The sequence below is a fragment of the Rutidosis leptorrhynchoides genome, chromosome 6, assembly GCF_046630445.1.
Source record: "Rutidosis leptorrhynchoides isolate AG116_Rl617_1_P2 chromosome 6, CSIRO_AGI_Rlap_v1, whole genome shotgun sequence".
In the NCBI taxonomy this organism is placed as follows: domain Eukaryota; kingdom Viridiplantae; phylum Streptophyta; class Magnoliopsida; order Asterales; family Asteraceae; genus Rutidosis; species Rutidosis leptorrhynchoides.
Window position 1 is genome coordinate 357,196,702 of NC_092338.1, and position 23,559 is coordinate 357,220,260.

General features: G+C 36.0%; 2 protein-coding genes across 2 annotated transcripts; both read right to left on the reverse strand.

Moving 5' to 3' along the window:
• Positions 1-5,219: 5,219 nt before the first annotated feature.
• On the reverse strand, positions 5,220-10,552 carry LOC139854824 (protein CNGC15b-like). Its single transcript, XM_071844105.1, has 6 exons — positions 10,280-10,552; positions 7,216-7,812; positions 6,494-6,780; positions 6,286-6,397; positions 5,970-6,206; positions 5,220-5,882 (listed from the first exon to the last, which is right to left on the reverse strand). Exons 1-6 carry the CDS (start codon positions 10,424-10,426, stop codon positions 5,220-5,222), a joined length of 2,043 nt encoding a protein of 680 aa, XP_071700206.1. The 5' UTR covers positions 10,427-10,552.
• A 3,537-nt stretch (positions 10,553-14,089) lies between these two features.
• Positions 14,090-17,083, reverse strand: LOC139855649 (30 kDa ribonucleoprotein, chloroplastic-like). The gene is made up of 4 exons (XM_071844892.1): positions 16,655-17,083; positions 15,764-15,865; positions 15,293-15,613; positions 14,090-14,335 (listed from the first exon to the last, which is right to left on the reverse strand). Exons 1-4 carry the CDS (start codon positions 17,012-17,014, stop codon positions 14,273-14,275), a joined length of 846 nt encoding a protein of 281 aa, XP_071700993.1. The 5' UTR covers positions 17,015-17,083; the 3' UTR covers positions 14,090-14,272.
• Between the last annotated feature and the right edge of the window lie 6,476 nt (positions 17,084-23,559).

A 23,559-nucleotide genomic window follows, 5' to 3' on the forward strand; every position in this document is an offset into this window, starting at 1 on the left:
ACATTCCCGAGTAGCTTCATGTAATGCAATCACTTCGGCATGATTTGATGATGTTGTAACAAGTGTTTGTTTTTTAGAACGCCATGATATTGCAGTACCTCCATTTAGGAATACATATCCAGTTTGAGATTTAGCTTTATGTGGATCAGATAAATAACTTGCATCTGCATAACCAACCAAATCTTGTTTTGATTCGTTAAAATAAAATAATCCTAAATCAGTAGTTCCTCGAAGGTATCGAAATATGTGTTTGATCCTATTCCAGTGTCTTTTGGTAGGAGCAGAGCTGAACCTTGCCAACAAATTAAATGCAAAAGAAATGTCAGGTCTTGTACAATTTGTAAGATACATAAGAACTCCAATTGCACTAAGATATGGTACTTCTGGTCCAAGAATATCTTCATGATCTTCACATGGACGAAATGGATCAGCTTCAACATTGAGTGATCTAACAACCATAGGAGTACTTAATGGTTTTGCCTTTTCCATATTGAAACGTTTCAAAATTTTTTCAGTATATGTTGTTTGATGTACAAGTAATCCATTAGGCATATGCTCAATTTGTAAACCAAGGCAATACTTAGTTTTTCCGAGATCTTTCATTTCAAATTCTTTCTTTAGAAGTTGAATGGCTTCATGGATCTCTTTATTTGTACATGTGATATTAAGATCATCAACATAAACAGCTATGATCACATATCCGGATGTTGTTTTCTTAATGAAAACACAAGGGCAAGTAAGGTTATTTGTACACCCTTTGCTTATCAAGTAATCACTTAATCGGTTATACCACATACGTCCCGATTGTTTTAACCCATATAAAGATCTTTGTAATTTAATCGAATACATTTCTTTGGGTTTTGCATTTGATGCTTCTGGTACCTTAAATCCTTCAGGTATCTTCATATATATATATATATATATATATATATATATATATATATATATATATATATATATATATATATATCACTATCAAGTGATCCATATAGATAAACAGTCACAACATCCATGAGATGCATTTCTAAATTTTTAGAAACTGCCAGGCTGATTAAGTATCTAAAAGTAATTGCATCCATAACAGGGGAATAAGTTTCTTCATAATCAATTCCTGGTCTTTGAGAAAAACCTTGAGCTACAAGTCTAGCTTTATACCTTGTAACTTCATTTTTCTCATTTCTTTTTCGGACAAAAATCCATCTGTATCCTACAGGTTTCACATCTTTAGGAGTGAGAATGACGGATCCGAAAACTTTTCTTTTATTGAGTGATTCTAATTCAGCTCGTATTGCTTCTTTTCATTGCGCCCAATCATGTCTATTTTGACATTCAACCATAGATGTTGGTTCTGGATCATCATCATTATTCATGATGTCAGATGCAACATTAAATGAAAATTTCTCATCAAGATTTTTCATTTCATTTCGGTTCCATAATATTTTTGAATATGCATAATTGATTGCAATTTCTGTATTGACATCATCAATCTCCTCTGCAGTAGGAGTACTGATTTGTGGTTCTTCTTGAGCACTTTCTTTTACCTCATTATCAGCTGATTTTCTTTTTCGAGGATTTTTATCCTTTGAACCAATTAGTCTTTCACATTTCTGACGTGGCAAAGATTCATGAGTGACGTTATTGCCAGCTTTTGGAATTTCAATTCGAGCTGGAGTATTTACTGCTGGTATATATGATTTTGTCACCATTTTTGTATCTGTAAATGCATCAGGCAATTGATTTGCAAGTTCTTGTATATGCATATCTTTTGAACTTCTGTCTCGCATTCTTTTGTGCGAGGATCAAGATACTTTAATTGAGGTTCACACCATGAAACATCATTTTCTTTATTTTTCATTTCTCCCCCTAATCTAGGGAACAATGTTTCATTAAAATGACAATCAGCAAAACGTGCTGTAAAAACGTCACCTGTCATAGGTTCAATATACCTTAAGATTGAAGATGTTTCATATCCAACATATATTCCCAACCTCCTTTGAGGACCCATTTTTGTACGTTGTGGTGTCGCAATTGGAACATACACTGCACAACCAAATGTTCTAAGGTGGAAAATATTTGGCTCTTGACCAAAAGCAAGTTGTAGGGGGGAATATTTATGACTTGCACTCGGTCTGATGCGAATCAATGCAGCAGCATGTAAAATTGTATGACCCCATATAGATACAGGGAGTTTTGTTCTCATTATCAATAGTCTAGCGATTAACTATAAACGTTTAATCAGTGACTCGGCTAAACCATTTTGTGTATGCACATGAGCAACAGAATGTTCAACAACAATTCCTATAGACATGCAATAGTCATTAAATGCTTGAGATGTAAATTCACCAGCATCATCAAGTCTCACCCTTTTAATGGTGTAATCAGGAAAATGTGCTCTCAATTCAATAATTTGGGCAATAAATTTTGCAAATGCCACATTACGGCTTGATAACAGACAAACATGAGACCATCTACTAGATGCGTCTATTAGAACCATGAAATATCTAAATGGTCCACATGGTGGATGAATTGGTCCACATATATCACCTTGAATTCTTTCAAGAAACATTGGTGATTCATTCTCAACCTTAAGTGGTGAGGGTCTAGTTATCAATTTTCCAAGAGAGCAAGATGTACATGGAACCATTGTATCATGATGGATTTTTCTATCATTTAGTGGATGTCCATGAGTACATTCAATAATCTTTTTCATCATTGTTGGTCCTGGATGGCCTAATCTGTTATGCCATAAACTGAATACACCAGGATCAATATATTTTTCATTAACTATCATATGTGTTTCTGGTACATTTATATGTGTATAATGTAATCCAGAAATAAGTCTTGGCAGTTTTTCAACCACATGACTCTTGTCAGTGATACTTAAATATTTCTCATTTTCTGTTGTCACTGACTGATAATCATACTCATTAAGGTATATGTCGGAGAAACTCAGTAAATTTCTGCTTGACTTGGGAGAAAATAAGGCATCATTTATTAAAAATTTTGTACCATTTGGTAGTATGAAATTTGCCTTTCCTATCCCTTTTATCAAGTTAGCATGTCCTGATATTGTATGTATAGTTCCTTCCGTTGGTTTTAGATCAATAAAATATTTCTCGGATTTAAGTATAGTGTGTGTAGTTCCACTGTCTGCTATACAGAGATCTCCATCACTTGATTGATGTTGTATTCCAGCAAAATTCATATTGAACTTCACATATAAGAAATAAATAGTGAGTACATTAATATTACACAATATTTTACACGCAAATAGATAGTACTGAAACATTTAGCAAACATAATGACAAAGACAGACAATATTAAATCGTTTATTTTTTCGAAAGACACACAACAAATTAAACATTCAAGAAATTTTCATATAAATCAGATGGTTTCTCAGTGACAGTTGGATCGAGGTTATCCACAAAGTTTACTTCCTTTTTTTTATCTTTCAGCGAATCCTGATACATCTTAACAAGATGTTTAGATGTTCGGCAAGTACTAGCCCAGTGGCCCATTCTACCACATCTGTAGCAAGATTCTTCAGAATTTTTAGAAGAATTTTCTTCAACATCTTGTTTAGTGGGCTTGGTTTGTGGTTGATATTTATATTTTCGTGGATTATTATTTCTTTGACCACCACAGCCACAACCACGACCACGTTCACACCCATTACCATTACCATAAGGATGGTTTCTACCATAGTTATGACTTTTTGCATGATGATGGTGATGGTTATTATAACCACGACCTTGCCCGCGTCCTTGTCCCTGTTTATAATTATTTGCAGTATTTGCTTCAGGGATTGCAAGTGTACCAGTAGGACGGGATTGCTGATTTTTCATTAATAGCTCATCATTTTGTTCTGCAACTAAGAGATATGGATTAAGTTCAGGATATGTTTTGAACTTTAGCATTCTCAAATTTCTTTGCACTGTGATGTTTGCAGCATTCATTGTGGAGAAAGTTTTCTCCATCATGTCTGCATCACTTATTTCATGTCCACAGAATTTAAGTTGTGAACATGTATTATACAGAGCTGAGCTGTATTCATTTACTTTCTTAAAGTCTTGGAACCTTAATGTTCTCCATTGTTCCATAGCAGCTGGAAGTAAAATTTCTCTTTGATTATTGAATCTGCTTTTGAGACCTTCCCATAAAACATGGGGATCTTCTACAGTCACATAATTATTTTGTAAGCATTCATCAATATGTTGATGAATAAAGCAACATGTCGTTGCTTGTTCTTTTTCAGAACAAGTATTGTTTTCATTTATGGTTTCAAGAATGCCCATTGATTTAAGATGCATTTTTACTTTTATAACCCATGGCATGTAGTTGTTTCCAGTTGATTCTAAAGGAGTAAATTTAAGCTTTTCCAGATTCGACATTTTCTATTATCAAAAATTAAAACAAACAACATGATAAATTAGAGTCAATTTATATTCGTAAGTATATAAATACTTAAACAAAAATTTAAGATAACATAAATGATAAGTAGGCGACATTGTCGACCATGTGTAAGCAATCATAAATAAATGTTATATAACAAAAATATAAATATTAGTAAACATAAATGATAATTAGGCGACATTGTCGACCATATATTTTTCAGGTGGTATAACCGACCATATATCATTTAGGTGGCAGAGCCAACCATATTTAGTATTAAGATTATCGTGCTGATAACGTGTTATAATTCAGTAGGCTTATAACTACCTTTAGTGGTTTGATTCTTAATTAAGAATACTAATAATGAAGTGTAAGAACAAAGATGATAATGGAGAGAAAGAAAGAAACACTTTGTAAGTGTGAAAAATGGTGCAAGTTTAATGCTTGCATTCATGGCTATTTATAGCAAAAATATCACAACTTTAAGTAATACAATAATATTACTTTTGTGTATCAATAATTGATTATCCATTCATATATATATATATATATATATATATATATATATATATATATATATATATATATATATATATTCTATATTATAACAGGAAACATATTTTGTAACTAAATTAAAATCTTTTTGCCTGCTGGAAGTCACGTTCAGCTTATCCAACTCCCACAATTGGGCTTTTGGGCCCAAAGGCAGAACTACAAATGTGACCAAACAAAGCTACTTTATTTGGGCCTCGATCCACCTTTAATTTTACATCAAAATACTTGATTAAAAAACATCATTAACAAGTTATGAAACGAAATCCCTCATTTCAATGATCACTGTCATCTAAAAACTCGGGATCTTTCGGCTTTGGAACTGGACTACGAATGACATCATCATCGTCAAACACCCTTCCTCTTCTTACATTCGTTGACAATTTCGCTAATCCTGTGTCCTTTCTACTTGATACGTTCGTATTATACGTGCTTGAACTCTCTTTGGCCTTTAGTATTCCAGCCTCGTTTCGCCTTTTGTAACGCTTCCATCCTGCTTGTATAAAACAAGCAGCCCATGTTCTCCATTGGTGCGAGTGAACCCCAAACGTGTATCTAAGTTTCTTGCTGTGCAGCTTACGAAACTGCGTGGCCACAAATTTTAGGTCTTTTGAGGTGAGAGCAAAAGCTTCCACCTCAGTAATGGCAGTGACTGTACATGTAGATGACGGGATGATGACTTTTGGACGTGGGTCCAGTGCCCACGTCAACAATTCCTCACCACAAAAGTCTCCAGGGCCGATCTCACATTGGTTTAAGAAGCCAGATCGGCCACCACCTGTATTATAGGAATCAAGATGACCCCGCATTATGAAAAGCATTTCGTTAGTGGGGTCACCTTCTTGAACCAGGCAAGTTCCATTTGTTGTGATCAACGGTTTTAGCCTTTCACATATTGCATCCACAGTTCGCTCATCCATTTGATCAAATAGCGGAACCTGTTCACATTCACATAATCTTATAACCCCAAAAGTAGCGTAGATTAAACTAAAATAGATCAAATGTACAAGATCAAAGAAACTCACCCTTCTAACGAGCTCGGAACATACATAACGTTTGATATCTCTTCGAATATCTAGAGGAAGCGCACTTAGAATCTCTTCTTCATTGACTCCTCGGGTTGTAATCCATTTATGTAGATCGTGTTTGCATACACGCTCCCTTGGTTCATGTGGTAAATGTCTATGGTGCATCCATTGTTCGGTATCCATCCGTTTTACTCTGTACTCCTCTAATCGTTTAGTTCTCGACTCTAGATATTGCTGTTTTTCCAAAACAACATCAAGTTTATAACTCAAAACATAACAATTTCAATTCAAATTATAGCAAAACTCGGCTTACTTGCATATTTCCAATAAGCAACGCGAAGAGAATCAATCCTGTAATCGCAATAATTATGCAAAAGTGTGTTTCTGCTGGAAATGGACTTGATTGAAGTTCTTGTCCTGCTGAACTGCAAAATTCAAAACATTTTCTACAATTAATATTAAACATAAAACAAAATTTCCCACATTCAGACCATATTAAAAGTATACGTGTCTTAGGTTACCTTAAACCTCTGAGGCCCCACCAGAGACAATATGAGTACTTCTGATAAAAACTATTCGAAGCGATAGAGTATTGAACTGAATCCTCAACGAGCCCATATTGGTAACTGTTAACATCAGCACATATAGATGTAACATTGCTCGTTGGATACCATGTTTCTCGAAGAGGATTGTTTACGTTAACACAATTGAAATATCGAGGCTTGCATTCCGTTTCCTTATCACATATTTCTGCCCAACATAGCCCTTGTCTCTCGATCGATAAAAGATACCACATCGCTCCAATCACCTTTACAAACAAAAAAAGAGAACTCTAGTTATGTACAAATACTATAAGACCACACGTTATAGTGACTGTGATGTAGAGACAAATTTGGCGTCTTTTTTGGAATATAGGGAAGATTTTGACTGTGACGTGGCAGTGTCAAATTTTGAAGGTAAATTATAGTGAGTGTCAAATTTAAGTGAAAAGGTTTTTGGTGATGTGGGTGGTCGAAAAAAATTTATAAAAATAAGGTAAAAATGAGGTGTCAAAATCTGATTGGGTGTCAAATTTTGATTTTGCCTGTTGCACATGTGACTGACACCCCAAAATTGTCTAATTTGACGCCCCGTAACAAGCGTTAAGGGTGTCAAATTTTGCCACCTCACATTCAAATAGAATTCTAACGCCCCATAATGGGTCGTCTAACCGATTTAATTTTAGTATAATGGTAAAACATACATGAGCAGCCAACATAAACAGAACAAGATTATAAGCAGCTCCGACCCACACCACATTAGCCACGAGCCCTGCTTGTTTTGATATGCAGCTTCCGAGTTTAAACGTGAGATAAAGCCTCAAGAAGAACTGAATCATGATAATATACAACACGCTCATTTTTGTACTCATCATTTCGGTCGTATCAACAATATTGAACCAAGTCATCACTTGCGGAATAGGAATTGTAGCCAATAAATCGAGCCAGAACTCGCCCGCGAGATACCTTTGCGAAATACTACACGAATCTAGAATCAACTCACCTCTACCAAGTAATCGTGAAGGAGCGACATAAGCAGTGCGAAACCGAACATAAATCTTGAGAGTGTAAAACATGTCAATGATTGTGCGGATGACAGTGAGTGTTGTTTTGAGTTTTATATCTTCATCAAAACACATGTTGTCTTTGATTACGGGTAAGTAGAAAAATAGAGGATCTACCGCAAGTGAAAAAAGAGCTGCGATTAGAAACAGTTGGTTCCATTGATTCGTAGGTTTGCCTCGTGGATCGAGGATTGTGTTTTTGGTTTTTGCGTGATCCTCAGAAAACGCACGTGAAAGCTTTTTCCCGAGCTTTGAGTCATCTATCTTCACAGATGAAGTTTTTGTTTCTGGTGTTTCAACATCAGCATCAGCTTCAAATCTGAAGTATCATTTGGAAGTATTCATTGTGTTGAGGTAACTCGACGGCTGCTTGAACCAGTTGATGAACTTGATGACATATTAACATAATCGCGATTTTATAGACTAAATGGTGACAGAGAGTGCAGTTTCTAGTTATAAAACTAAAATGTATATTCTTATATTTGTCTCCTATGTTTGGGTAGTTCATATTTTCAAAACATAAACTTACAAGTACTAAAATACAGAAACAAGAAAAGGAATAAATAGAAGAGAAAGGTAGATAGAAACCAAGATATCATTTGACTCTCAAGATCCTATAATGGGACATGATTAGAATTTGACTTATGAAATGTACAAACAAAAAGGGATTTGGAGAAAGAGACTAATAAAATTATCAAGTTTTTAAATCGAGTAGCTTTTTGGGATAATCACTTTTATAATTATCCTAACACTGTTGTGCTGAGAACGATGCAAAGATACTGACATTGTCTTGTAAAGTTATTAGTAAACACTAGTAACAGCTATAAGTCTATAACGGATCTTACTATAACAAATCGCTCACGAACAAACCAAATCATTTGCTATAACGGATCTTACTATAACAAATCGCTCACCACAATGAAGTTTTGGTGATTGACCACTGCCTAACGGATTGATAGTTTGTCCAATATTACAAGGTCAGCAGTGTTTGGAAGAGGGGATCGCATGGACGTTGGGAGATATAAATTTGAGAGAAAAACAACTCTATTACTCACAAGAATAGATTTACAGAGTATTACAAAACTCTTACAAAAAAACTCTCAAGCTCACACACACTCTCTAGGTTGTGATTACACTTCTCTGAATGATTTGGGATGATTTACAATTGAGGTTTGCACCTCTATTTATAGTAAAAATTCTATGGCGGTGGAAGGGTGTGAACGGAGATGGTGAGCGGCCGTCATCGTGTTCATCTTTGCTTCTTCTACATGGTGTTCAAAGAAGGCTACTTTGAACATCTAGAAGGTGAGCTTCTAGATTGTAGGCTGAAAACTTTCAATTCTCCCCCTCCAGCCGAATCCACGAACATTCCAGTTATGTCTCTGCATAACTCCAACTTCTCTCGAGTCACCACCTTTGTTAACATATCCGCAGGATTCTCCTTTGTATGGATCTTCACTAGTCTCAACAGTTGTCGATCAATTACCTCGCGTATCCAATGATAGCGAATATCAATATGTTTTGTACGAGAATGGTACATGGAGTTCTTGCTCAAATCTATAGCACTTTGACTGTCACAATATACCTTGTACTCCTTTTGCTGGATTCCAAATTCTTGAAGATAACGCTTTAACCACAACATTTCTTTTCCAGCTTCTGCGGCAGCAATATACTCTGCTTCAGTTGTGGATAATGCAACACACCTCTGTAGTCTTGACTGCCATGAAACAGCTCCCCCTGCAAAAGTGTAAATGAATCCTGAAGTAGATTTCCTACTATCAGGATCTCCGGCCATATCCGCATCTGTATAGCCTTCCAAGATTGGATCAGCTCCCCCGTAACAAAGACATAGATTCTTTGTACCTTTAAGATATCTGAGAATCCATTTTACTGCATCCCAATGCTCTTTCCCGGGGTTCGAGAGAAAACGACTCACCGTTCCCACTGCATGAGCAATATCGGGCCTTGTACACACCATCGCATACATCAAACTTCCAACTGCTGAGGAATATGGTACTGACGACATCTCCCCGATCTCTTCCTTGGATGAGGGACAAGAACTCTTGCTTAACTTGAAATGGTTAGCTAATGGAATGCTAACAGGTTTGGCATTGTTCATATTGAAACGTGAAAGCACTCGTTCAATATACTTCTCCTGAGATAGCCATAACCTTTTATTCTTCCTATCTCGGGTTATCTGCATTCCCAAAATCTGTTGAGCCTGTCCTAAGTCTTTCATGTCAAAAGACTTAGAGAGTTCCTTCTTCAGCTGGTTGATCTTCGTTACGTCTTTCCCTACGATCAAAATATCGTCTACATAAAGTAGAAGAGCAACGAAATCTCCTTCAGAAAACTTCTGAATGTAGACACACTCATCTGCTGCAGTTTTCATGTACCCGTGACTCACCATGCACGAGTCAAACTTCTTGTACCACTGCCTAGGTGCCTGCTTTAAACCGTACAAACTTTTCTTCAGCTTGCATACGAGATTATCTCCTGAAACCTCAAAACCTTCCGGCTGCTCCATGTAAATTTCTTCATGTAAATCTCCATGAAGAAAAGCTGTCTTTACATCCATCTGTTCAAGCTCCAAGTTCATACTTGCGACCAATCCAAGTATGACTCTAATTGAAGTCATCTTGACTACTGGTGAAAATATCTCATCAAAATCAATCCCTTTCTTCTGTTGGAATCCTTTGACTACAAGTCGTGCTTTGTATTTCACCACTTTTCCACTACCATCCTTTTTCAGCTTGAACACCCATTTATTTTTCAGTGCCTTCTTCCCGCGTGGAAGTTCTACAATCTCATAAGTTTGATTTTTCTGTAGAGAATCCATCTCATCCTGCATTGCGAGCAACCATTTTTCTTTATCCTTATGAGTTACTGCTTCATGAAAACTCTCCGGTTCTCCATCTTCAGTAAGTAGAAGGTACTCGGATTCTGGATATCTACTCGATGGAATCCGACCTCGTTCAGATCTACGAACTTCTGGAACATTCTGAGGAGATCCACCAGCATCTTGACCTTGTGATGGTGCTGGAACGTCTGGCAGATGGGGTTGTGGCTCCCCCTGCTCAGCACCGTCATTTTCCTCATTATCTTCTACTTCTGGCATTTCTTCTTGCACTGAAAATTCATTTCTCATGAATGATTCCGTTGTTGCCTCTGGCACCTGAGCAGCAACATTTGACTTCTGAGATATTGTGGGTTTTTCAATATCTTCTATTGTCTGGCTTTCATGGAACACCACGTCCCTACTTCTGATCACCTTTTTCTTCTTTGGATCCCATAATCTGTATCCAAATTCTTCATCTCCATAGCCTATGAATATGCATGGAGTGGTCCTTGCATCCAGCTTCTGCCTGAGCTCCTTGGATACATGTGCGTACGCCAAACATCCAAATACTCTTAAGTGAGAGTATGATGGATCCTTTCCAGACCAAAGTTTCTCCGGAACTTCAAAATTCAGTGGTACTGATGGAGATCGGTTGATCAAATAACAAGCGGCTCTGACTGCTTCTCCCCAGAATGGCTTTGGCAGCTTAGCCATACTGAGCATGCTCCGAACACGTTCCATGATTGTTCGGTTCATTCTTTCTGCTATACCATTATGTTGAGGGGTACGTGGGACCGTCTTCTCATGTCGGATGCCATATGATCTGCAATAGGCATCGAACTGTCTGGAAGAGTATTCACCGCCGTTGTCGGGTCGAAGACACTTTAACTTCTTTCCTGTCTCACGTTCTACCATGACATGGAACTGTTTGAAGTAATCGAACACCTGGTCCTTCGTCCGTAAGAAATATACCCACACCTTTCGAGAAGTATCATCGATAAACGTCAGAAAGTATCGATTGCCGCCAATTGATTCAACCTCCAAGGGACCGCAAACATCAGAGTGTACCAGACTGAGTAACTCTGATTTTTTTTGTTGAAGAGGAATTAAACGAGACTCTATGCTGCTTACCAAACAGACAATGATTGCAAGGATCTAGTGCAGCATCCTTGTCTACATTGATAAGCTCCTTCTTTATTAGGGTAGACAACCCTTTCTCACTCATGTGACCGAGTCTCTGGTGCCATAAATTTTGTGAAGCCTCCTTTTCTGCAACATTAATACTGTCTGTGCAGATCTTCACATGAGTCTTGTAAAGTGTGCCACAAATGTGTCCCCGAGCGAATATCATAGCGCCTCTTGACAATTTCCATGTGCCTCTACTGAAATGACTATCATAGCCCTGTTTATCGAGAGCTACTCCGGAAAGTAGATTCAGCCGAAGATCTGGCACATGGCGGACATCCTTCAAAGTGATTGTGCTCCCGGAACTTGTGTTTATCTTGACATCACCAATTCCGACAATCTCAGCGGAACTGGAATTTCCCATCTTCACAGCTCCAAAGTCTCCAGCTTTGTATGTTGTGAAGTATTCCTTGTATGGAGTCACGTGGTAGGAAGCTGCAGTATCTACTACCCATTCTGTTTCTTCTCGTGAGACGTGAAGGCATGTCTCATCATGGGTTGAACAATAAGCTACATCACCAGAGATAGTCACTAATGTTTCTCCACCCTTATTCTTCGGCTGTGAACTGCTTTGACCTTGTTCCTCTTTTAATCTATAGCAGTTCTTCTTCATATGTCCCTCTAATCCACAATGATGGCATTTATATGTTGGTTTTCTGCCATCAGCTGACATGCCCCTGCTCTTGCTTCTGCCTCTCCATTTATTTTTGCTACTCATTCGCTGTCTCCCCCGATTCTCTGTGACAAAGGCATGGGTCTGATCTGTGCCCATGTCCTTTCTCCTTGCCTCTTCACTGAATAGGGCATCCTTGACCATTGACACGGTAAGTTTGCCATTCGGGGCTGAGTTGCTGAGTGTTACTACCAGCGTTTCCCAACTATCGGGAAGGGAACTAAGTAGCAGTAGCGCCTGAACTTCATCGCCAAGCGGCATCTCTACAGACGATAACTGGTTGACCAAGTTCTGGAACTCACTGGTATGCTCGGCAACTGAAGTTCCACTTTTGAGCTTCATGTTGACTAAACGCCTCATCAGCAGGGCTTTATTCCGAGCAGTCTTGGCCTGGTACATGTCCTCCAACTTTTTCCAGAGGACATATGCGTCTGTCTCTTGTGCAACATGGTGGAAGACACTATGATCAATCCATTGACGGATCTGACCAATAGTTTTTCGGTTTGATCTCTTCCACTCTTTCTCTTTGGCAGAATCAGGGTTTATACCCTTCAATTCAATAGGATCGAACAAATCTTTACAGCTGAGGAGATCTTCCATCCGAGGTTTCCACAGCGTGTAGTTTGTGGCTGTGAGCATAATCATAGCTCCGGAAGATGATGTTGACTCTTCTGTGGACATTATCACCTTACAAATAATTTTTCAACACAAACGGGGTTGAATTGTAGAAAACAGAGATCACCGTTGTGTCCGGAACGGTTGAAAATGGTGGAATAGACACTTCGCGGCTTAAATTCCACTTACGGGGCAAAATTATAATTTGTTATAAACTTCAGGGATCAAAAATGAAATTATGAAAATTTCAGGGACCAAATTGTAAAATTTCAGAATTGCTATAGTACCGCTACAGTGACTTGCTACAGTGACTTGCTACATTGCCGCCAGCTGCTACAGTGATCGCCTTCTCCGGCAAAAATTCCGGCACCGGTCGTCTTCTCCGGCGAGATTCCGGCGAGTTGACCAAACTTTGACCGCGTTTTCTGGGCTCGTTATAACTCCGTTTAAGTCGCCGTTTTTTGCGTTGGACTCGGTTCGACGAGACGAATCCAATGGTACACTCAAAATTGAATTTTGAGAAAACTTCCGAAAACCCAAAAACTCAACCAACGTCTCTAACCAAGCTCTGATACCACTTGTTAGGAAGAGGGGATCGCCTGGACGTTGGGAGATATAAATTTGAGAGAAAAACAACTCTATTACTCACAAGAATAGATTTACAGAGTATTACAAAACTCTTACAAAAAAACTCTCAAGCTCACACACTCTCTAAGTTGTGATTACACTTCTCTGAATGATTTGGGATGATTTACAATTGAGGTTTGCACCTCTATTTATAGTAAAAATTCTATGGCGGTGGAAGGGTGTGAACGGAGATGGTGGGCGGCCGTCATCGTGTTCATCTTTGCTTCTTCTACATGGTGTTCAAAGAAGGCTACTTTGAATATCTAGAAGGTGAGCTTCTAGATTGTAGGCTGAAAACTTTCAAGCAGTTTGTCCAATATTACAATCCCTCTTGTACTATGCACTAATGCACCTAAATTTAACGAAAAATTAACATCCACAGAAGGACTGTCTATTTAAAATTTGCAAACTACAAGGACCATCCTCGGAAGAAAAACAATTTAGTGACTGACCTTGTAATATTGGACAAACCACATGACTGCCAGTGTAATATTGGACAACCGACCGATCGCCAAATACACAATAGCAAATTATTAGCAATATAGCACAACTGTTAATGCCTTTGTCACAAACGATTCAAAAAAGTTCAATTTGCATACACCAAACTGATAAATTACAAATCGGTATATAGTTTTAGAAATCATACATTACAAAACTTAACGACACATGAAACCTGCTAATCCTTTGCGTCATCTAGACAAAATGTAGCATTCAATATAACTATCAAATTCTCGCTAATAGTTGTGCATATAAATTGTCTAAAACTGACGCCTTTGTGGAGCTTCAGCAACACTAACTCGAATATTCCTGCCATCAAGATCCTGCACAGAACTTTTCTATCAGAATTAGGGATGGCAAAAAATACCCATGCCCGACAGGTAAACCCGAAACCCGATATTTTTCGACCGGGTTCAGGCCGGGATAATGGGTCTAGGGCCGGTTATGGTATGGGATGGTTTTTCGATTTTTTCGCAGGTTCGGGTCCGGAGATGGTTTTAGACACAAACCCGATTATCCGGCTCGTATACCCGAAAAAAGACTCTTGAGTCCATATACCCTTCTCGTAAACCCCTTAACTCGGCCTGTAAACCCGGTTAATCGACCCATATACCCAATTATCCGGCCCGTATACCCGAAAAAAGACTCGAATACCCAACGAAAACCAGTGTACCCGATACTATGCAAGTAAATAGCGACCCGGATATTCGTGGGGAAACCCGTTTACCCGCTAGTTATTAACTAAATGGGGACCCGACAGTCCGGGTCCGGGTTTGGGACTGGTTTTTTTAATCGGGTTCGGGTCTGGAATTACCTAAACCCGGCCCAAACCAGGCCCGATGCCATCCAGAATCCATACTTCACATACACTGATTTGCAAGATTGGGAAAATCGGACATTGAAAATAATTAGTCGGTCGAGTCGGGTCAATTCGGACGTGGACCAACGTCGACTTTAAGTAATATTGTAATAATATACATATTACACACAAATATATCAAAATAAAAATTTCAAGCATATGAATGGAGCGCAAAATCTGAGTATAAAAATATTGAAAATTTGGACCTAACTTTGACCCACCTTGACTTTGTTCGACTTTGCCTGACTCAGACAAACTTTGACTTCACTTTTTAGCGTTGACCGACTAACTAGATGTTTTTGGGCAAAACGAGACGGGCTAGTCACAAAACCGACTAGCCAGCCGAGACAGCCGCTTTTTAGAACAGCGATGATTTTACAAATCACAAAACCCATAGCAAAAGAAGTTATTAATCACTTACAACTCCATTCAGTGAGTCAATAGCACTGTTGACTTCATCGGCTGAACTGTAAGTCACAAACCCGAAACCCCTTGACCTACCACTCTCCCTGTCGTAAACCACTTTAGCTTCAACAACATTTCCTTGTTCCCTAAACAACGTTTCGAGTGCAACGTTATCAACACTCCACGCGAGGTTTCCAACATATACCCTGTTCGTGTTATCAAAACTCCTTCCGCCACCACCGCCAAAACGGCCACCTTCTCTGGGCCCACCAAACGAAGATTCTTCCCTCCTTGGTGGTGGCCCGGAGTTCACTCTAATTGCCCTCCCCTCAAGCTCCTGTCAAAGTATCAATTTCAGAACAATTAAAACTTCAATATCATAATTTAAAGAAACTTGAAAGAAATAAAACTTTCAACTTTCTACACTCTACTTGAATCTTCATTAAGAAAATAAAATTAAAATCTAATAATTATAGGAGAAACTTACATAGCCATTGAATTTTCGAACAGCTTCCTCAACTTCTTCAACTGATGACATAGTGACAAACCCAAAACCTCTGCTTCTTCCACTAACCTTGTCATATATAACCTGCACAAACAATTTATTACATTACACGTGCTAAATTCTCACAATCTTTATTACAATATTAGACAGATCCATTGTAGAGGAATTGGATCAAGAGAAAACCTCAACTTTATAGCGCCCTAAAAAACATGTTTTATTTACGGAAACGCGAAGAAATTATTTTGTTGCTAATGAACAACATATTGAGGTATTGGGAACCATAGAACCTCCAAAGTAAACTGAATATTCATCAATGCTTACAAGTTTATATAGTACACACATACACCTTACACACATATGAGAACAGGATTACATGTAAACTCACCTGTGAGGATGTTCAAAAATTGCAAACCAATAAGGTCTAAAACCATAAAGATACATGCTAAATTCACATTATTATGAATCCATTAACAGTGAAAGAATCTGTTTTAACATGTAAAATATGTAGCTAATCATTTAGTTTTTATGAGTTCTGTCAAACCTTCATTAATAATATTATGTGATTTAACACTTAGTTTTGTAACTTTACCACTTACAGTAAGTGTAACATATGCAAAATTAAGTGACTTACTTAAACCCTCCTAAACATATATACATATACACTCATAGAGTCACACATACATATGCAAAATTAAGAAAGTGACTTACTTAAACCTTCCTAAACATATATACATATACACTCATAGAGTCACACATACATGTGCAAAATTATGTCTAAAAAGGTACTAAAACCAAATTAACAAAAACTAACTTCCAAAGTATGTTCAAAACATTACACATAATTTAGGGTTTAGAGTAAAGTGATAATTATACCTCAACCATTTCAACATTACCAGCAGCTTCAAACAAACCAGCAAGTGCAGCACTATCAACACTAAACGGCAAATTACCAACAAAAAGTTTCAGGTCAGGGGAGAAGTTCTGCGGCTGTTCATCATCTCCGTCGCTAGAAAGTTCTTCATCAAGTTCCAACCCAGATGAAACAGAAACTGTACGGATGATTCTTGAATTTGGGGTTGGTTCAAAAAGCTTGCTTGATGATAAAGTGAAGAGCTTTGGAAATGGTTTAATTGATGAAATGGAAAGTGAAGATATTGATGGGGTTTTAGATAAAGATAGGGTTTTTGAAGAAGCTAGGGTTATAAATTGAAGGGATGCTGTTGATGAAGCCATTGATTTTAGGGTTTGAGTGAAATTTGTGAAATTTCACTGGAAGAAGCAAGGGAAGAGGGAGGATAAGGTTTTTGGTGAGGGGATGAGGGTTGGGTTTGATTTATAAGGAGGCGTGAACTTGGCAAGTGGGGTTGGCTCTCATTGGATCTGTTCAGTTGCTTCCAGAATTTGTTGAATACGAATCACTGGAGTATTCTGATTTAAATCACTGGAGTATTCTGATTTAACGGTTTGTGGTTCAGGAGGAATGATTAGTGGTTATAGATCTTGAAATTGTCCTTGAATATCCTCCGGGTTTTCAATTTTGAAGTCGGGTTCAAAAAATGGATTATCGGGATTTTGAGTTGGAGTACTTGTTTGACTAGATGATGATTCTAAAGAAAAATCAACGGCGATAATATTGGCTAGATGTCTTGATCGAGTTACAAGTGGTGAACGTATGAAAGGTGGTGAACGTTTTGCTCGGTGCATTCACTGAATATCCTATTAGTTATAAAAATAAAAATTATATAAGTTATCAAATTAATAGACTTTTCTGCTTTTGCTCACGTTTCGAATAGCCAAAAGATGCAGCAGGGAGCCAGGATCCTTTAAGTCGGAAAATCCACAACTCAGCCACTAACAAATCCAACTATTACTACGAAGCAGAAAATTTTTGATGTCTATCAATTTAACCGCTTAAAATAATTTTTCGTCGAAATTTAAAGATTTTTAAAAGTTCTATGTCCTAAAAACTAGAGCGTAGAAATGAGAAAGAAAAAGAATGCGTCGAAAAATGTCGAAAAATAAAAAGTCGAAAAATAATAAAAAGAAAGTAAAGCGTCGAAACTTAAAAGATCTAAAAACTAAAAATTAAAAAGTTGCGCCTAAAGGTATTAAAGCTTAAAAGGAATTCTATATTCAAAACGGCAATTACTTAAAAGGCACTAAAATCTATTAAATACTAAAGCGAAAAACGGTGTCGTAAATTTCTAAAGCGCCTAAATTTTAATTCTAAAGAAAAAACACTTAAGGGATTTTACGGCAAAACCTAAAAACTAGAAATACTACGGCAAAATACTAAGCTTAAAACTATATATTACGACCGATAATTATAAAGACTACGTACTAAATAATAAAAAGATACAAATTATAAAAATAAAATTAAAGTTATAAAAATGCAATTTTATAAAAATATTATTTTTATATTATTTATATAAAAGTATTAATCTAAATATTTAATAATAATATTAAAACTTAATAATACATACAAATTATAATTAAACTAAAGATATAAATATATTAATTAAATTAAGAACCCTAATTAGATTAAATAATTATAATTATAATAAAAACCCTAGTGTAATTAATGAGTTTAAGGATTCTGGCGTGTCAGTGTACCTCATGCGGTCGCATGAGGTTTAAGCTTCTGGATCATGCGGTCGCATGGGAAGGAAGTCCAGATCAGTTTTGGGCTTATTATTTTGATTTCAAAACCTTTTTTTTTAATTTAAATTTTATAAAATAATAGATAGCTAAATTTTATAAAATAAAAATAAACTTGTATTCTAAAAACTTAAAATAAAAATACTTTTATAAACAAAATCTTAAAAATATAACTATTTTTTTATATTTTTTATTTTAACACTTATTATAAATACAAAATATTTTTACGAAATAAGAAATAATATATTTTTACAAAAATATAGCGTTTTTCACCGAGTTCCCGGCAGCGGCGCCAAAAACTTGATGTGTGCAGCGGTGTATATGAAATACTATTATTTTTATTACGAAATACGATACAATTTACACAAGTTTTTAATTTAATTTATATAGATGGGATATACTTAAACCTTGCTACAACACTTATAGGCAGTGTACCTAATCGTAGAGTAGTGTAGTTTTTAGTAAGTCCGGTTCGTTCCATAGGGAGCTAGCTGAGTTTAACGCTATATTTTTAACAACTATATTTATATAAAATATAAAATATATATAATTATATATAGTAATATTATTATAAAAGGGGGGGTTTTTATCGTTTAATGACCGGTTTGTCGATTTTAAATAAAGCGTAAAGATAAATGACGATAATATAAATAATAGAATTTAAATTGCGATAAAGTAAATTGCAGTAATTAAAATGACAGTAAATAAAGGTACGATGAAATATGAAATAAAAGTATTATGCTTATTTAAACTTCCGTAATCATGATGTTTGACGTTTTGATTTTAATTTATTACCCTGGGTTAATTATCCTTTGTCCTGGATTATTTGATACCTATTTGGTTTTTGTCCATAATAGTCCATCGATCATAATTATAAAATGCTCGTCAAATTAACCTTATTCCCGAAGTCAAATATTCTAACTAATTAGGGATTCGAACTGTAACAAGGTTTTAATACTTTATTTAATGATTACACCAGGTTATCGACTGTGTGTAATCCAAGGTTTTATTACTTTGTTAACAATTACACCAATTATCCTTGTATGTAATCCACTCCTGTGTAACATCCCGTTTTTCCCGTACATATTTAAAGGTACAAACTTAATTTTTAGTACGCTTATAACTTGTGCATTTATACGATTTAAAGACCTAAGTGTTAGTTATTGTGTAAATATATATATACGAATATGTATGTATATATATATGTGTTTAGAATATATGCATGTATAGGTATATGCACGAGTCCTTGTCGATGTTAAGTCTCGTGAGACTAAAAGATGAAGTTTAGACGTGCATAGGTAGCGTGAACAAAGTGTACAAGTTGAATAAATCGTTAAGTTGTGTAAGTTGTCGAATGGCTCAGTTGAAGGCAATTGTCGCGCAGCGGAAGCCTTTGTCGCGCCGCGACATTGAACTCAAACCAGAGTCAGGAGGCATGATAAGAAGGGTCGAGTTTTCCTTTATATGTCGCGCCGCGGAGAAGATGGTCGCGCCGCGTCCAATAACTAGAATCTGAGTCAGGAATGATTTAAGAAAGCTCGTAAAATACGTTAATTGTCGCACCGCGACAATTGGGGCCGCGCCGCGACCCACTGGGTGAACTGATTCCGGATTTTTGTTTTAAAATAAGTGGTTCAAGGGTATAATCATCTTTTCGCGTATGGATCTGATGGAGACTTTAAGTCTCAGCCACTTATCCTCTATTATCTATTTCTTTTTCATTTTCTTCCTCTAATTTCTCTCAAAACTTAAAAAAACCCATTTGATTTCAAGTGAGATTTGAGAGTGGAGATTTGTGAATCAAACCTTGGAGCAAGAATTAAAGTTGTTCTCCTTGTTCTTAGCTACGAGAGGATAGTGTTGGTAAGTCCTAATTCTATGTTTTGAGTTTTAATTGGTTAATGGCTAGGGTTTTGGTTACTAGAGACTTGTATGACCCAATTGGGGGTAATATGGGTGGATTTGGGTTATGTTGATGAAAGGAAACCCTAAATAGCTATAATTTAGGGTTTGGTCTTATGATTCGAGGTTGTAAGTGTTAAATAGTGTTTTTAGTCACTAATACACTTGTAATTGAAGGAAGAATTGTAAATGGGTTAAGTTGACCAAGTTTTGAAATTTTAAGTGTTGAAATGGGTCAAAATAGTAATGTTGACCTAGTTTGGGTTAAATGGGTATGAAATACCCCAAGTTGTGTTAGTAGACTTTAATTCACTAGCTTTAGTGATTGAAGTTGAGTCTTGGCCATTTATGGGCGGTTTTGGTGTAGTTGAGTCATTTAATGCAAATTGGGTCATTAAATGCTCAAGTGTAAGTAATATGGCTAGTTCCACTAGTTTGTGTATTGAAAGTGTACTTAAAGTATTAGGTACATTGCTTTGAAGATCGGAAGTGCATAATCATCATCCTTGTGTGAAGGTGAGTGGAATAATTATGCGTGTACATATATAATGTATTTATTTGTGTAGTATGAATGTGGCATTGTCGCGGTGTTTAAGACACCACATTCTAAGTAACGAGTAGTGTAACGACCCGCACTTTTTCGATCGTTCTATACTTATAAGATTGATATTTACATAAATTAAACCTTGCCAACATGATAAGCAATCCAAATTGATGAGATTTATATTTCCGAAAAGAGTTCTACACAACGTTTGACCGTCTAGTTTGACCGATGATATCACGAACTATACAATATATGATAATTATACGTTTGTGTATATATATATGTATATATACATATTTAACATGATTAATGAATGTTTTAATACCTCATTTTATATTAATAACAATAAGTTACAAGTATATTTTGAAACTACTAACTTAAGTTTTCAAAACGATAACTATACGTAACGTTATTTGACATAAATACTTAAGACTTATAATGTTTATACATATATCGTATAAGTAATGTATTTAATCACTTTTAAGAACTTAAATACATAAAATCATATAAGTGTATTCACAAAAGATAGCTATATTTAAATCCTCATTCCATTTTTCACAAAATTTCTATACGTATACCTAGAGTATTTGTACTCGTATCATACCAAGCTTCTATACATATTTACTATTGGTATATACACATCAAATCACCACCTAACCAGCCCTTATTCATGCCTTATGTATAAGGTAATTACTTTTGAATCATTGCAAGACTAATTACAAAAATACAAACTAAAATTTTGTCATGTTATCCTTAAAGATCACATTTTTAGGAGTATATATGTATCATCATTTTGATCCATTTTTACTACCATTTTCTTATCAAAAACACACACTCTTTCTTACTCTCTAAACTCCATAACAATCCAGCAAATAACCAAGAAGATCTAGCCATAAAAACCATACTAAAACACCATAAGAAAACTCATACAAAAACACTTCAAGAAAACCTTCCAAGAACACCAACTTACTTCCAATCTTTCATCCACTTCTATCACCCTTTTGATTCTAGCTTCTTACTCCTCTTTTACAGCAAACTTATCCAAGGAACTTGAGGTAGTAACTATGTTCATAACCTTATTCGATTCATATATATATAGCTATCTTATTTTGTGGTACAAAAGTTTAACAACAAGAACATAGTTTGAATGTTTTCAAACTTGTTTGCAAACTAAATAGATCCTTCTAACTTAACTTTTAAAATACTTCAAGACCTGTAATATAACTTATGTATATACTAATTTAACAAGGTAAAACTTGGTTTTTCAAAGTATAAGTATTTTTAGAAAAATGGTCATTAAATGATTTTGTTGTAACAAAAATGTTTAACTTCATATGTTTCACTAATGTTTCACTTATGCCGTATGATTTTGAATACAAACCAAGGTATTTACAGTTCATAGTCTTAAAGAAGAACTCGATCCAAGAAGATGGCAATTTGAATCAACGAAAACGGATTTGTAACGAAGAAACTATGACCGAAACAAAATTGGTTATCCTAGATCATTTCAACTACGGGATCAATTGGAAAAAAATGATATAAATCACATATTTCTAAGATAACATGATATTTTATATATATGTACTTATAATTCAATTTTATATGGTTCAGGATCACCCGTAAACAATACGAGAAGATTAATCATAAGATCCCATGTTTGTACGCAACACGTCATTTGACAACACCGGTACTTTATGTACGCAACACGTCATTTGACAACACCGGTACCATGGGTCAAGATTAATCTCGACCAACACATATACGATGGGGTTTTATTGATTTCGTTGGGGGTTTTATTTATTTCATTGCGGGTATATTAAACATCTAAAAATGAACCATTAAAATTGAATTACTAACATCGGACTGCTAACTACGGACTAAGGAATTATTCAAAGTATTAAAAGTATAACAAGTATATATTTATAACGTTTGTTTAAAAATGAAAACATATTGATATATTATATATGGATAGGTTTGTGATATCAACCGGAAGACCGAGTCAAAATATATATATCATCAAGACAAGAGTGAGTATATAGTCCCACTTTTAAACTCTAAATATTTCGGGATGAGAATACATGTATTTTATGTTTTACATTATGGACACAAGTAACTGAAAAATATATTCTACGTTGAGTTGTACCACTGGCATACTTCCCTGTAGCTTGGTAACTAATATTTACAGCGGTATTGTAAACGCGAATCCTGTTGATAGATCTATCGGGCCTGACAACCCCAACCGGACTGGACGACCAGTATTCAACGGTTGCACAGTACTTCGTTTTGTGACTACACTTGGTACGGTGTAGTAAGATTTCATATTAAAGGGAATATGCGACGTGAAAATGTTAAGTATGGTTACCAAGTGCTCAACCACTTAGAATATTTTTATTGAAATGTTTATATACGAAATCTTGTGGTCTATATATATATATTGCTGCGCACTAAACCTATATCTCACCAACTTTATGTTGACGTTTTTAAACATGTTTATTCTCAGGTGATAATTAAAGCTTCCGCTGCATTATGTTGAATCTAAGCAGGATCATGCGTACTCATATTTGTGTCAAAAATAAAACTGCATATCCGAGGACGTGTGTTGTAAAATATGCTAGAAATCGTGTTGTTATTATCATTTGTAAAGTTTGTAAGTCGAAGATTATCGTTAAACGAT